The following is a 15,866-nucleotide window of genomic DNA, read 5'->3' on the forward strand; positions in this document are numbered from 1 at the left end:
GATTCATGAAATAAAAAAATGGAACACACTTGACCATAACCATCACGACTACATGAACCTGACTAACATGAACTTTAAAACAAAGTCTTAATCCTCAAACAGGCCTTTGAAGAAGTCACTCTGTGTTTAGGTCCTCACTCTGTCGTAAGTAAAGGAAATTCACACACACACACACACACACACACACCTGCTTCAAGCACTTTTGAGGTCATGAGATCCATCTTAAACTTAAACTCTTAACCCGATGATGTGACGTTGTGGGGACCGTGTATCTGAGGACGAGTCCCCACAACGTCTCCAAGTCCTCTCAAACCTGTTTGTTTCTGGGCTCGTCTCATTGAGTTACAGTTTGTCAGTTAATGAGTTTATGCTGTTACATATACTGAATGTGCAAATAAGAAAAACTTAATTAACTTATGAATTTAACGAAATTAAGAAAGTGTCCCCATAGCATCAGTAATTACACACACACACACACACACACACACACACACACACACACACACACACACACAGAAACAGAGATTAAACAAGCAGCTCTTACCTTTTTTTGTGTTTTTCTAAAATAAAAAAAATAATCCAGGACTTTTCCTCAAGACTGTGACATCTCTACCACAGTGTGTGTGTGTGTGTGTGTGTGTGTGTGTGTGTGTGTGTGTGTGTGTGTGTGTGTGTGTGTGTGTGTATGTGTGTGTGTGTGTGTGTGTGTGTGCACGTGTGTTTCAATGAGCCGGTTGCCGGTGGTTTGAGCTCCACAGTGAGTCGCAGCCTTGGTGTTTTTAACTGTTCTATTATTGTTCTGTTGCTCCTACAGAGGGTTCTACAGAGTTCTACTGGCTTATACTGTCCTCAGGTCAGCTCTCTTCTACTGACTTGCTCTTGAACATCGGCTGCAGGTTCCTTCCTCCTCTGCTCCGCTTGATGTTCTGTTTGTCAGGTTCTACTGGGTTCTACTATCCCTCAGTCATCTGGGTTCTGCTCCCTGTGGTTCTACCGTCTCTACTCGCTCCTCGTCGAGCTCTGTGAGTTCTGCTCCTTGTTTCCTGTTTGTTTTACTTTCTAGCTGCAGCAGGAAATTGTCATATTTTCCTCTTCCTCCGCCCCCCCCAACCAACGACCCCCAGCACACACACACACACACACACACCACGGCCTTAATGATTGGTCGGGTTGCCGGCTCTACAGCAGCAGCGCCCCCTGGTGGAGATTTAAGGTTTGCTGATATTATTATTTATGTTTCCACAATGCACTCTGCATACAAATGCCCCATGACGTCACTCTGCATAGATGGATGGATGGATGGATGGATGGATGGATGGATGGATGGATGGATGGGTAGGTAGGTAGGTAGGTAGGTAGGTAGGTACGTGGTCATCGTGACGTCATCCACTGGTTTGTGGACCTTGAGTTTGGTGAATTGGCCATCGCCATCTTGGATTTTTGCAACCAGTGAACATATGTGCATTGAGGAGGAGTGACGTAGAGACACTGTATACAACTTCACAATAACTTAACTTGACACTGGGACACCGGTCACTACGGGCACATCCCAAGTCTCTTATTTGTCATTTCCTTGATCCTCACTTGAACTGGAAGTTGTTCTTCTCCGGCATCTTGAAGGTCATCTCAAACCTCTAATTTCTGCTCGAAAGATCAAGGAGAGATCCTTGACAAAACCAAGATGGCGACGGTCAAAAACCAAGATGGCGACGGTCAAAAACCAAGATGGCGACGGTCAAAAACCAAGATGGCGACGGTCAAAAACCAAGATGGCGACGGTCAAAAACCAAGATGGCGACGTGTGGTCACAGCAGCAGTTCTCATGACCAAGAGCTGATCTGAGATATGTTTCTTCTGTCTGAAGAAGCTGAGAGAAAAACTCAAACTGATTCAGGAAACATTTATTTACAGCACTTCCAAAATAAAAACAACCAGGACGGTTCGGAAAATGGTTCCCTTCACAATAAAACTCCTTTCGTTAAAAACATTTAAATTTGCATGACAAATAAAATCCAACAGGCTGATCTGGATTGAGGTTGTCGGGCGCTTTAGACGTAAGCTTTGGAGCTGCTGCTGTCTGAGGCCGGAGCTGCTCTGTAGATCTTCTGTCCTTGACTCGTAGATGAGAAGTTGTATGAAAACTGCCTGCAGGAGAAAAACGGGAGATTTCATAATTTACAACCAAAAACACACAAACGACGCCGAGGATCTGTGGACTGAGTCCTTTAGTGTGAACTACCTGTGCTGTAAATACTGAATCAATATGCATCTGACACATTGAAATAACAGCTGTAGGTAATAAATCACAGCTTTGTTTCCAGGGACACGTGGACTCAGACAGCGAGTACTGAATGAGAGCTAACGTTAGCTAGCGGCGGAGTGAGTAGTTCAAAACAAAGCATCATCTGTCATTAAAACGAGGCCCAACGAACACATAACATGTACCGTGCTGAGGCGGCGGAGGAAGTCTTCCTGCAGCTGCAGCAGAGCAGAGACCCTCCCAGTATGGCCAGACAGGAGGCCGACCAGCCCAGATACAGACCGGTACCCAGCTCGAACCTGCAGCGCCAGCACACAGTCACGAGTCAGCAGCAGGAAGTGACTCACACATCCAACAGCCGAAACAATGGGACCAACCAGTTACAGTTACACAACCAGCTACACATCATAGACATGGCTCACACTTTAAGTACAACTTTGAGTATGAGAGTGAATTACAAAAAGAAATATTTTCAATGATAATAAATTCTGAATTAATTTCACATGGAAACCTGATTCATATTTATGAAGTATTTCATCAAAGTAATTTAATATTTTACTGAATATCTGGGTGAAATTGATTTAGATTCCCTGAATTAAATAGATATCCTCTCACATTTCATTTAAGGTCGATTCATTGTTTAAATCAAACTTTTAATTTGTATCACAGGACATTAAATCGAATCAATAATATTAATCTTCTACGTTTCATCCCAACGAATAAAATTCATCAACTTTCTGCATCTTTGACTTTCCTGATAAAATACTATTAAATTCTACTCAGTGATTCTAATTCAAACTAAAAAATAGCTGATTGTAATTCATAAATAAATATTTATTAATTAACTAAATATGAATTAACCCTAATCCCAGATTGGACATGATGCTGACCTGACTCCTCCGTAAAACGGGTCGTAGAATTCCTGGATGACTCGGGCAGCGTACCAGGACGCTGCAGTCAGAGTGAAGACACCTGAGGAGGAGACAGACATGAAGACATGAGGACATGAGGACATGTAGATATGAGGACATGTAGACATGAGGACATGTAGACATGAAGACATGTAGACATGTAGATATGAGGACATGTAGACATGAAGACATGTAGACATGAAGACATGTAGATATGAGGACATGAGGACATGTAGATATGAGGACATGAGGACATGAGGACATGTAGACATGAGGACATGAGGACATGTAGACATGAGGACATGGGGACATGTAGACATGAAGACATGAGGACATGTAGACATGAGGACATGAAGGCAATAACATCATGACTTCACCCACCAGACAGGATGAAGAGGACTCCTCCGCTCAGGGCGATCTGGTCCTTGACCTTCTCTGAGGTTCTGCCGATCTTGGTGCACTTGAGTCCCAGAACGGAGACTATGATGGAGGCCAGACCGACCAGCAGGGACAGGATCATCAGAGCCCTGCAGGCCTGCAGGTGAGCTGGAGACGCAGCAGGATGTAAAAACACACCATAAGAAGTTCAATTTCTTTTCTTTTTATACATTTTTATACATTTTTCTTCTTTTTATAAATGTTTCTTCTTTTTATACATTTTTAAAATTTTATAGATTTAAAAAATTGTATACAACTTTTAATTGTTATTAATTTTTAAATGTACATTGTTTTTACTAATTTTTCAATTTTTATAAATTTTTTAAATCTTAAAATTTTTATATTTCAATTTTTTTTTCAATTGTTTATTTATATATTTATCAGGGACGGTTAGATTATCTTCTGACAATCTTAAGGGTGATATATTAATATATTAACACATTTTTTATGTTTCAAAGTGTTAAACAAACAACTAATCACATTAAAGGGTCTACTCTACAGATAGTTTTAATGTTATTTGGTAAATTTGAAGACATTTTTCTTCCTTTCACATGAATTGAAGCGTAAAAATAACAAAATGTGTGAATACATTAAAACGCATTATTAATCATCATTGATAAACGTCATTGCTATTTCAGTGATAAGTTCAGGACTTCAAGTCAAACTGCTGCTAAACCCATTAAACATTTATTCTGTTTCTGGAACGGCTCGATAAACACAGATGCATCATGGGATTTATTGCTCAGGACTCACCCGGTAGTCCCAGCACCGTCTTGAACCGGCTGCACTGGATCGACCCCAGCGACGTGGCGACGCAGCTCATCCACAGACCCTCAAACTGCCACTGACTGTTGGTCACCGACTCCTGCTGACTCCTCACCTTCCACGCCTGAGAGGAGGTGCAGCTGGACTGCAGACACCAGGAGACCACGCCCAGGAGCAGACCCACGACCTGCAGCCCCGCCGCCATGCTGCTCACAGCTGGATAACAGCTGGAGGAACAACAGGAACTTTGTTAGTGTGAATAATCACCTCGTGGGGTTCCTCAGGGTTCCGTTCTGGATCCTCTGTTTTTGGTTGACATGCTAATGTGGGTTTCAGAGTTATATTTATGAACCACATGAAACCTCGTACCTTAAAACAGGCGAGTGTCTTCAACAACGAGCCCACAAACAGATTAACACGAGTGTTTTCTGATTTTACAGGTTTTTGTTACGTTTATGCACAAAAACAACACAAACAAACAGCTAACGTTCAGTCAGTCAGGGGAAAGTTGTTGGCTTCCCCGTTTTGTTTTGCTTTCATGAATCATTATGAACAATATTGTGAAATAAAGGAAATACGATTGAACTGTTTGTACAGTTAGTTATGTATGTTTTTGTGCTGGTTCTTACTGTTATGTCATCTCTTTTGTTTGTATAGTTACTTCTATTGTTTCTGTTTTTACTTTGTAAAGTACCTTTGAGTACCTTTTAAAGAGCAATACAAATAAAATGTATTATTGTTAAACACAGTGACTCACATCTTGACGGCAGCGTGTGAGAGAATGAATCATCATAAACACAATGAGTCAAATCTACACTTTTTAAAAGTACGTCCACATTTGTGGAGTTCTTACCGTCTGAGGAGGAAGTGAAGCTTTTTTCCAAGTCTCTGTTCTGGTTCTGGTTCCTCTCTGCAGCAGTTTGTCCGGTTTAGTTTCAGTGATGTGGTCTCAGTGTGAACCTGGTCTGACTCTCTGATCTGATCCTCTGAGGGGTCAATGAACCAGCGAACACATGTTATTGACACATGAACCTCAGTTTCACCTCCAACTCTGTTTGTTTGGAACTTTTTCGGATCCTTATGTATTGAATCTGCAAATATATATATATATATACACAAACATATAATACACTTCTTATTGGATGTACATCTTCTGAACAAACTACTGATAAGCAGCTAGATATTTAATCCAGAAGAATAAATATACCAAGTGTTAAACTAGTTTGTCCACCAGAGGGCGCTGCCCGCTCGGTACCTGTCATGACAAAAATACAAATAAAAGTAATTGTGACAATTTTTATATTAATAAATTCTTCAATCTCTTCGCTCTACTTAATTTTTATTTCATAGCCCTGTTTAGGTTTTAAGATGCTAAAGAAATACTTAAACGTTTCACATTGATATCTATTTGTTGTACATTTATTGTAATTCATGTTCTCTTCTAAACTCACTCTCTTCACCATCGTCTTACAGTGTGACGTGAGTAATGACTTTCATCATGAGGTCCACATGTAGAAACCAGCGCGTTTCTGTTGATCCGACACTTTGCGGCCGTTAAACTGTCTATTTATCAAACCGACTTCATGTTTGCAGATCAGTTAGCTGTTCAACGTTAACTCCAACTTCAGAATAAAAGCTTGAACAAATCAATCACGAGTTAAAAATACTCTGAAACTTAAACAGTTGTGTTTATTTATTAATCAAATCAGATTGTTGCTTATTTAGTCAGGACATCTTTTTTATATTGCAGAAATAGTGAGTGGGGTTTGTCAATGCTTTCATACGCTGGAGTTTGAGTGATTACAAATTGAAGTTGCTAAATTCCTGATAATTTAGTGGCTTGCTGGCATTACTACTACAGTGGAACTGTGCACTGGCAGGAAAGGAAGCAGGAGGAGCAACTCGAAACAGGAGCTCGAAACAGTCGGAGTCATCATTTTACAGTTTTATTCAAAAGAAAACAAACATAAATAAGCAGAAAACACAACTCACTTCATCCTGTCTCACGTTAAGAGGGGCGTTTGAGTTCCTCTGACTTTACTGGAACTTCTGGCTTCAGAACCAGAACCAGAGTAACTCCTAATACAGTCCTCATGTTATTGTAACCGCTGAGATTATTTCTCTCTAACTAAACAAACTTCAACACAAAAAACAGTCAAAAGAATCGGAATCGTTCATTAATGTCAATGATCTTTGATAAAGATGAACATGAATCATTGTCCTAGGGAAGCCGAATGGTGCAGCGAACCGGCCTCTACATTTTATACATCTTTACATGTTTGTTTTTTTCCCAGCAGCCCCGGTGTTTCAGCGTCCTACACGGCGCCTCCTCCTCCGTCAGCACCTCCTCCTCCGTCAGCACCTCCTCCACCAGAACCTCCTCCAGTTCTCAGGTCGTGCCAAAGTTTAACAAAAGGTTCTCGGTTCTTCCAGATCAACTCGTGACCGAACATGATGTACCAGCTGGAGGAGAGCGAGGGAACAGAGAGCATGATGGGAAGTTATTTCAGATTATTCATTTGATAATTGTGTCACTGCAACAAACATTCTCAATGTTTGACTCCAGTAGATGGACGTATTTTAGACTCCTAAACGATTGTCTCTCAGCTTAAGTGAACGCCATATGTAGAATGTTTCCACCTCTTCACCTTCGTGATGAGGAATGAAGCCGTTATCCGTGATCTCTACAAACACTCCATCCATCAAACAGAGGCTCCACCTCTCACAGCTCAGGACCTGCTGCTCCATCGGTACCGTTTGTGACTTTGGTGATTTAGTTCGTTTGGTATTTCTCCTTTTACTGTAACAGTCGATCCTTCCATCCCACATATGAGGGAATAAAATCAATGACATCATCGATTAATAAAATGCTGATTTCTTCTAGTATTATTCTTCTACACGTCTGTCCACCACACGTCTGTCCACCACACGTCCGTCCACCACACGTCTGTCCACCACACGTCTGTCCACCACACGTCCGTCCACCACACGTCTGTCCACCACACGTCCGTCCACCACACGTCTGTCCACCACACGTCTGTCCACCACACGTCTGTCCACCACACGTCTGTCCACCACACGTCTGTCCACCACACGTCTGTCCACCACACGTCCGTCCACCACACGTCTGTCCACCACACGTCCGTCCACCACACGTCCGTCCACCACACGTCTGTCCACCACACGTCATGGTTCAAATGTTAACAATCCCAGAAGATTTGAGCTCAAAATAAAAAACCTCACATTTATCTGAGTAGTAGAAATAAGACGAATGAAGGAAGACATCGACTGCGTGAACATTTTGATCTGGATCCACGTGACGCACTCTTCCCATTGGTATAAATCAAACCCCCCCCCCCCCCACACACACACACAGAACCGACTTAACAGAAGAGCTGGAACACCAGCAGCAAGACTCACATTCCAAACAAGGCTCCTCCTAAATGAGCAGCGTGGTCAAAGAACTTCCATCCCATCACCACACCTGCTGTATCCATGGCGACGATGACCTTCAGAGCCTGGGGGGGGGGGGGGGGGGCAGGATGAGATTAATGGTGTCTGTCAGTCAGGTGCAGCAGGTGAAGCAAGTCTTACGTTGGCAGCAGTGAAGGTGAACATGGGGAGGAAGATGATGGCCAGTTTGGCTTCTGGCATCTTGGTGCAGACGGCAGCGAGGACGGCCATGATGGCTCCGGACTGAAGACACAGACAGACAGCCGGTCAGACACTGTGCTGGGTTTATGGATCCTGGACCCTGAGGTCCCCCACAGATCCAGGACTTAGGTCCTCTAAGTCACAGTAAACACACAGGCTTTGAGAATCAGAACCAGGTTCACTGTCAAGTCGGAATTTTTCTTGGTGTTTTGGTGCATAACAATAAACAAACATTTGCAGATTATTTTCACAAACATTTAAAAAATATTTGATTAACATTATTTTGTTAATTTTGTGGACATTATTCAGATATTTGACCAATTATTCTACTACAGCTGTTGTGCTGTAAAACAGTAATTCTCTACCTTTGATGCTTTAAAACAAAATATGATTTACTTTACTACTATCTATGGTTTGTGATTAGTCTGTAAACTTTGATTCGTTTTGTCTTGTTGCAACTTACGGCTCCCAGAGACGGACCGAACCTCCCGGTGGCCGTTTTACACACATAACTGAAAAATGAAGAAACAACACCTGGAAAAATAAGGACAATCAAATCAATGTAAACATCAATTGACTTGTTTAGTATCCTGTATGAGAAACAAACTGTGGGTCAGATGAACAGGTGTTTTGTGGTGCAGCACCTGCAGACAGGTAGACGGCGATGAACTGCTCTCTGCCCAGCATGGAGACAGCGCTGGAGGAGAAGCTCCAGAGGACGTACATGTTGGCGGCCATGTGGAAGAAAGAGAAGTGGCTGAAAGTGGAGAGGAGCATCGGAGAGCACTGAGCCTCTGCAGGAAGACAAGCGACAACAGTCAGACACAGACAATCGACAACAGTCAGACACAGACAATCGACAACAGTCAGACACAGACAATCGACAACAGCCAGACACAGACAAGCGACAACAGCCAGACACAGACAATCGACAACAGCCAGACACAGACAATCGACAACAGCCAGACACAGACAAGCGACAACAGTCAGACACAGACAATCGACAACAGCCAGACACAGACAATCGACAACAGCCAGACACAGACAAGCGACAACAGCCAGACACAGACAAGCGACAACAGCCAGACACAGACAATCGACAACAGCCAGACACAGACAATCGACAACAGCCAGACACAGACAATCGACAACAGCCAGACACAGACAATCGACAACAGCCAGACACAGACAATCGACAACAGCCAGACACAGACAAGCGACAACAGCCAGACACAGACAATCGTCAACAGTCAGACACAGACAATCGACAACAGTCAGACACAGACAATCGACAACAGCCAGACACAGACAATCGACAACAGCCAGACACAGACAAGCGACAACAGCCAGACACAGACAATCGACAACAGCCAGACACAGACAATCGACAACAGCCAGACACAGACAATCGACAACAGCCAGACACAGACAAGCGACAACAGCCAGACACAGACAATCGACAACAGTCAGACACAGACAATCGACAACAGCCAGACACAGACAATCGACAACAGCCAGACACAGACAATCGACAACAGCCAGACACAGACAAGCGACAACAGCCAGACACAGACAATCGACAACAGTCAGACACAGACAATCGACAACAGCCAGACACAGACAAGCGACAACAGTCAGACACAGACAACAGTGAGATACAGACAACAGTCTGAAGCAGACAACTGTCTGAAACAGACAACCGACAGAAAAAGACAACAACAGTCAGATAGAGACAACCAACAGTCAAACAGTCAGCAACAGTTACAGACTTGTTGTTGGTTTGATCTGTTTAAAAGCTGAATCTAAAACGTAATCAGAATGTGGGGCCTTGAACCCACCACCCCGAGGACCTGAAAAAGCTGTTCGTAACAGTGTGAGCATGCAGACTCACTGGAGGCCGGGTTGGAGGTGAAGTATTTGATCATGGAGCGCTGCAGAGATGGTACTCTCCAACAGCAGAACACGATGGCGTTAGCAGCAATGATCCCTGAGAACAAGACCAACAACACAGAGACAGACGGGTGAAGATTATAACCGTAACGTTTATTAGACTAAAGTTTAATACGGATTCTGGATGTAAATTTGTTCCGCAGTTTGTTTGGATGCCGTCTCACCTGTGACCGTCCTCTGACCCTCACTCAAGCTGTTCCACCATTGGTTGATCTGAAACACAAACATCCAATCAGGGCTCAGGCGGTGAATCACATTATCCTCAAAACACCAGCAGAATCTGTAAACATGTTTTCACGTGTGTCTGGATTGAACACTCTGACCAAAGGCTTTTGAAAATGATGTACGCCAGAACAAGGTATGTTAATTAGACAACTTCCTGTCTGAAAAGCTGATGGATGAATGTCTGTCGGTCTTTACTGGGTCACGGGATTCTGCTGAGAACTCAAAATCCCTTAGCTTAGCATTACAGCATCACTTTTAGCTGGTTTGAATTCAATTCCATAAGAAAAATCCCTGAAAAACTCCACCTAAGAGCCTTTATTGAAGACTTTCCAAACATTTTGCATTTCCTCTGATGTTTTTCAGACTTGATGATAGAACAATGTGTTCCTGCCAGAATCTGAAAGACCGGGCCATCACATCTGTGACCCACCAGGACACACTACGCTGATTTAAATGCACAATTTTCAAATGAATCCTTGACGTTTTCTCTTCCGTGAGTCGGTCGACAACATTTGTTCACAAAAAGACAGATTTCACAGGATGTCAGAGGAAAATATTGACTCCCGTTCACACCTGAACCTGAAACACTTCAGTCTGACGTCAGAGATCATTGGACCCGCCTCACCTCTTTGCGGACGTCTCCTTGTTTCTGAGGACGCAGCTTCTCCAGCCAATCGCCTCTGATCTCGTCGAAGTAGCTCTGGACTCGAGACTTCAGAGACTCGTACTGCCAGATGGCCGCGGATCCGAAGGAGCAGCCTGTAAACTGACATGGAGTTAACGCCCGTCTGACGTCGCCGATGACGTCACCTCCAACAGGCTTAACATCACCACACCTACCCCCACGGTGAAGACGAGCGGTCTGAGGAGCCGGCTGAAGGCCCGGGGGGACCTCGGTGGAGCCTGATGCTGCTCCACATGGGGGGCCGGGGTCCGACGGTGGAGCGTAGCCTCCGAGGACTCTGTGTGGGGGGCGACCAGCTCCTCCTCCACCTTCTTGGATTCTGGTTTCTTGGCGGCTTTCCTGAAGCCGCATCTCTGCTGGAAGTTGTGAGGCCACCTGCTGGACAAACAGAACAATTCAACAAGCAGAGAAGACCAGAGGCCACGTTCACTGAAGGTCCTCAGGATGAAGAAGTAGTGAAGACCAACTCCTAAAAATCATGTTTGTGTCCGTCTGAACTTTAAGACTCTCAGTATTTGGTCTACGAGTGATCCACAAAGTATTTCATAACAGTTTCTGATCAGTCTGAGATAAGTTGGAGGTCCAGGGGACTCATCTCAGTGTCACTTTTAAATCCATATTTTAATGGGTTTTATTGAAGTCATTGGAGCGAAGAATTAATACGTTTCATGAAAAGATTCCTTGAGCTAAAACAAATCCCCAAAACGTGAGATTTGTGAAGTTTCCTGTGACTGTTTAAGTGTCAACCAGCAACACAACAAGCTGTTAATGTTGATGCGTCCGTAGAATGAGCGTCATCTAAACTGTCATTCAGCTCATGAACTTCCATGTATTTTAGTACAGAAACAGCTCCCAGTGAGATGTACAGTAGTCGAAAGGCACACTGATGATTGGAGCTGTTTTGTTCCACTTCAGAGTGAGTCCTCTGGACTAACATGATTGTGGGAGCGTGTCAGTACCTGCGAGGCTCTTTATTCGTATTTACAGTGATACAGAGCTGACCAGCTAACGTTAGCATGCTAAACCCAGTTAAATAGACATATCAACCCAGAACCAAACAGCTCTGTTAGCTACCCGCTAACGTTAGCATGCTAAACCCAGTTAAATAGACATATCAACCCAGAACCAAACAGCTCTGTTAGCTACCCGCTAACGTTAGCTTGCTAAACACAGTTAAATAGACATATCAACCCAGAACCAAACAGCTCTGTTAGCTACCCGCTAACGTTAGCATGCTAAACCCAGTTAAATAGACATATCAACCCAGAACCAAACAGCTCTGTTAGCTACCTGCTAACGTTAGCTTGGTAGCTACCTTTCAACACCTTTCCTTCCGCCTCTACTGACCTGCCTCCCCTCGCAGAGCTCCGTAAAACATCTTCTCCGCTCAGTCTGAGCAGAACCGCGCAGCTCCTCCACGCCATAGTGGAGCCCGGTGACCCAGGCAGGGGTCGTTCATTACCGGTAGAGCTAGATCACTTCCGGGTCGTTCATGGTGGTGGTAGGAACACAGCTGGCAGCGTGGAACGGAGTGACGTCACGCAAAGATCTAAAGACGCAATAGGCTCGTTCAACTTGGGGTTCATCTCAAGTCTCTTAACTTTATCCCCGTTTCCCTCATTTGCGTCCTTTCCTTGCGTCCTAGTCCCTCCCACCAGGGATGCATGGAGGAAACCATGCAAGGAGAGAGGAAACAAGGAAATATGTTTTAGGAGACATGAGACGTCCTTTCCTCAGTTGCGTCACGTGAAGCTACGTCTGTTTCTGATGACGGGGGATCAGCTGATCACAGCTGATCCAGCTGATCACACAGATTTGTTCAGATGTGTAAATATTGTGTATATGCTGCTGGTTAGTACAAGTATTATGCAGAACAATATACATTATATTTTAGATACATTAATGTGTTCATCACTTGAATGACTGCTGGTGTTGTGGCAAAATGACGAGAAGAGACGGCGAACTGGAGTTTGCAACCAGCAGGTAGTGTTTTAATAAGATCAAGCCAACATCAACCAGTTCAGTATATTGAAACGACTCCTGTACTGCTTTTCACAGATCACTATTGTAGTCAAAATTCACGCCTCTTTTGCTGTGCTCACCTCTTAAGAATGTTGTTTGGTTGGTGCCCCCCCCCCCGTGTCTGCTCCTAATCTCTTCTTAACAATGTTGTTTGGTTGGTGCCCCCCCCCGTGTCTGCTCCTAATCTCTTCTCAAGAATGTTGTTTGGTTGGTGCCCCCCCCGTGTCTGCTGCTAATCTCTTCTCAAGAATGTTGTTTGATTGGTGCCCCCGTGTCTGCTCCTAATCTCTTCTTAAGAATGTTGTTTGATTGGTGCCCCCGTGTCTGCTCCTAATCTCTTTTTAAGAATGTTGTTTGGTTGGTGCCCCCCCCCCGTGTCTGCTCCTAATCGTTCTTAAGAATGTTGTTTGATTGGTGCCCCCGTGTCTGCTCCTAATCGTTCTTAAGAATGTTGTTTGATTGGTGCCCCCGTGTCTGCTCCTAATCTCTTTTTAAGAATGTTGTTTGATTGGTGCCCCCGTGTCTGCTCCTAATCTCTTTTTAAGAATGTTGTTTGGTTGGTGCCCCCGTGTCTGCTCCTAATCTCTTTTTAAGAATGTTGTTTGATTGGTGCCCCCGTGTCTGCTCCTAATCTCTTCTCAAGAATGTTGTTTGGTTGGTGCCCCCGTGTCTGCTCCTAATCTCTTTTTAAGAATGTTGTTTGATTGGTGCCCCCGTGTCTGCTCCTAATCTCTTTTTAAGAATGTTGTTTGGTTGGTGCCCCCGTGTCTGCTCCTAATCTCTTTTTAAGAATGTTGTTTGATTGGTGCCCCCGTGTCTGCTCCAAATCTCTTTTTAAGAATGTTGTTTGGTTGGTGCCCCCCCGTGTCTGCTCCTAATCGCTTCTTAAGAATGTTGTTTGGTTGGTGCCCCCGTGTCTGCTCCTAATCTCTTTTTAAGAATGTTGTTTGGTTGGTGCCCCCGTGTCTGCTCCTAATCTCTTTTTAAGAATGTTGTTTGGTTGGTGCCCCCGTGTCTGCTCCTAATCTCTTCTTAAGAATGTTGTTTGATTGGCGCCCCTGTGTCTGCCCCTAATCTCTTCTTAAGAATGTTGTTTGGTTGGCGCCCCTGTGTCTGCCCCTAATCTCTTAAGAATGTTGTTTGGTACCAGAATATGTGTTACATATTAACTGTTTACTTGTGATGAGGTTTTACGTCTCAAATGATTCTGGATATTTTGACATAAGAGGAACACTCGTGTTTACTGCAATCATGGAAGTTAAGATTGTAACAACAGTTGGATTCACAAGTTATATGATGGTTTTCTTCAACACTGGTAGTTTAATATTAATAATACATAATTTATTAGTTGACATATTTGTTGTGTAGTACTCTAGTACACTGCAAAGTATTAACTTAATTCAACATATATAAAATAATAAAGTTTATAATAATGTTTTGCCTGTAATAAGTTTAATAAAACAAAGATATTTCCTACAAATAATCATAAAATATGGAGTCTGTAAAATAAAGAGTTGCTGTCTCAGATCTCAGAACTAAAGAAGAGCTGAAAGCTGATTGGCTGTGACGGCGGTGCGTTCAGGTTCAGCTCTGCAAAGAAGTGAACGGACTGAAGAAGACATGCTTTTTTGTTCATCACAGAGTGACTTTACAGTCATCAACAAATCACACAAATAAATAACATAAAACTTTGATACAAACTTTTGTGTTTTTTTTATAAAAGATTGTTCAGACTGAAGATACAAAAGGTTAGAAAACGTTCCTGTTGGTTCAAAAAGCAACAGAAACAAAGATGAAGCTCATGAAAGCTCCGGTTTGGTCTCCTCCACGTCACACAAACAGTCATCGAAGCTTCTCCACCACATTTATCCATATTTTACTTCAGTTAAAGTACTAATACCACAGTGTCGAAATACTCTGTTACAAGTACAACTATTCACATCAATAGCTACTACTTCTGCAGAATAATATATGTTATATTATCATGTTCATATACACTGTTCATATCCACTGCTGGTAGTTTAATCTGTAATAGTGCATCAATCATTAGTTGATTAATAATCAGAATCTGTTAAGTAACTAAAAATGTAAAAAGTACAATATGCACTTCTGAGCTGTTGAGAAGTGGAAAGTAGCAGAAAATGACAGTAAAGTACAAGTACCTGGAAATTGTACTCAGGAACAGTACTTGAGTAAATGTACTTTAGCTATATAGAATTGCAAACTTAAATATAGATAACGTTAACGGTTTTTATTCCTCATCTTCAGATTACTTTTCTCTCGTAAAATAAAGTGAAACGTTTGAAAACACAAACATTAAAGTATAAATATAACATCATTTAAATTACTTTTGTATTCACTGAGTACATCTACGATGTAACTTCCAGTACAACTGGGACCAGTTAGCCTCATTTTCAGTGTTAGCATTAGCTTAGCTGGCTACAGCTAACAGACGCTGTTAGAACTACAACAGAGCCCTTTGACATCACCGAGTCATTCGATTTATTGACTGAGAATATCAATCAATGCAGCTTTCATAAAACAGTGGAGAGTCTGTCTGCAGAGTCTCAGTCTGAAGAGCCAATCAGAAGCTGGTCTCAGTCTGAAGAGCCAATCAGAAGCTGGTCTCAGTCTGAAGAGCCAATCAGAAGCTGGTCTCAGTCTGAAGAGCCAATCAGAAGCAGAGTCTCAGTCTGAAGAGCCAATCAGAAGCAGAGTCTCAGTCTGAAGAGCCAATCAGAAGCAGAGTCTCAGTCTGAAGAGCCAATCAGAAGCTGGTCTCAGTCTGAAGAGCCAATCAGAAGCTGGTCTCAGTCTGAAGAGCCAATCAGAAGCAGAGTCTCAGTCTGAAGAGCCAATCAGAAGCAGAGTCTCAGTCTGAAGAGCCAATCAGAAGCTGGTCTCGTTCATGTGTGGTTTGGGGCTGGTGGGCGGTCCGGTGGCGGGGCTGTCCGGA

At 43.2% G+C, this 15,866-nt stretch overlaps 3 protein-coding genes across 6 annotated transcripts in view; all 3 read right to left on the reverse strand.

Moving 5' to 3' along the window:
* Positions 1–2,048: 2,048 nt before the first annotated feature.
* On the reverse strand, positions 2,049–4,579 carry LOC306779505 (claudin-1-like; the record flags this gene model as incomplete). The annotated part of the gene is made up of 5 exons (XM_079271454.1): positions 2,049–2,145; positions 2,446–2,559; positions 3,151–3,232; positions 3,553–3,717; positions 4,363–4,579. 5 exons carry the CDS (start codon positions 4,577–4,579, stop codon positions 2,049–2,051), a joined length of 675 nt encoding a protein of 224 aa, XP_079127580.1.
* A 1,571-nt stretch (positions 4,580–6,150) lies between these two features.
* Positions 6,151–12,362, reverse strand: parlb (presenilin associated, rhomboid-like b). Of its 3 annotated transcripts, none has more exons than XM_079272492.1 (10): positions 12,236–12,362; positions 11,044–11,266; positions 10,829–10,969; positions 10,143–10,191; positions 9,920–10,015; positions 8,673–8,822; positions 8,492–8,562; positions 7,969–8,070; positions 7,795–7,892; positions 6,151–6,837 (listed from the first exon to the last, which is right to left on the reverse strand). In XM_079272492.1, the coding sequence occupies exons 1-10, from the start codon at positions 12,310–12,312 to the stop codon at positions 6,690–6,692; spliced, it is 1,155 nt and encodes a 384-aa protein (XP_079128618.1). In that variant the 5' UTR covers positions 12,313–12,362; the 3' UTR covers positions 6,151–6,689. The 3 variants fall into 3 exon arrangements, with proteins under 3 accessions (XP_079128618.1, XP_079128619.1, XP_079128620.1); XM_079272493.1 differs by having other exon boundaries at positions 11,044–11,263; positions 12,236–12,339; XM_079272494.1 differs by having other exon boundaries at positions 6,696–6,837; positions 7,969–8,162; positions 8,492–8,540.
* Positions 12,363–14,623: 2,261 nt separating this feature from the next.
* Positions 14,624–15,866, reverse strand: part of shkbp1 (SH3KBP1 binding protein 1) — a 12,508-nt gene continuing 11,265 nt past the window's right edge. For both annotated transcript variants that reach the window (XM_079271709.1, XM_079271708.1), the window contains one exon: positions 14,624–15,866. This exon is cut by the window's right edge and continues 678 nt beyond it. In XM_079271709.1, the coding sequence (XP_079127835.1) occupies positions 15,800–15,866 (67 nt within the window). In that variant the 3' untranslated portion in view covers positions 14,624–15,799.

Source organism: Melanostigma gelatinosum, assembly GCF_949748355.1.
Source record: "Melanostigma gelatinosum genome assembly, chromosome: 7".
NCBI classification, from domain to species: domain Eukaryota; kingdom Metazoa; phylum Chordata; class Actinopteri; order Perciformes; family Zoarcidae; genus Melanostigma; species Melanostigma gelatinosum.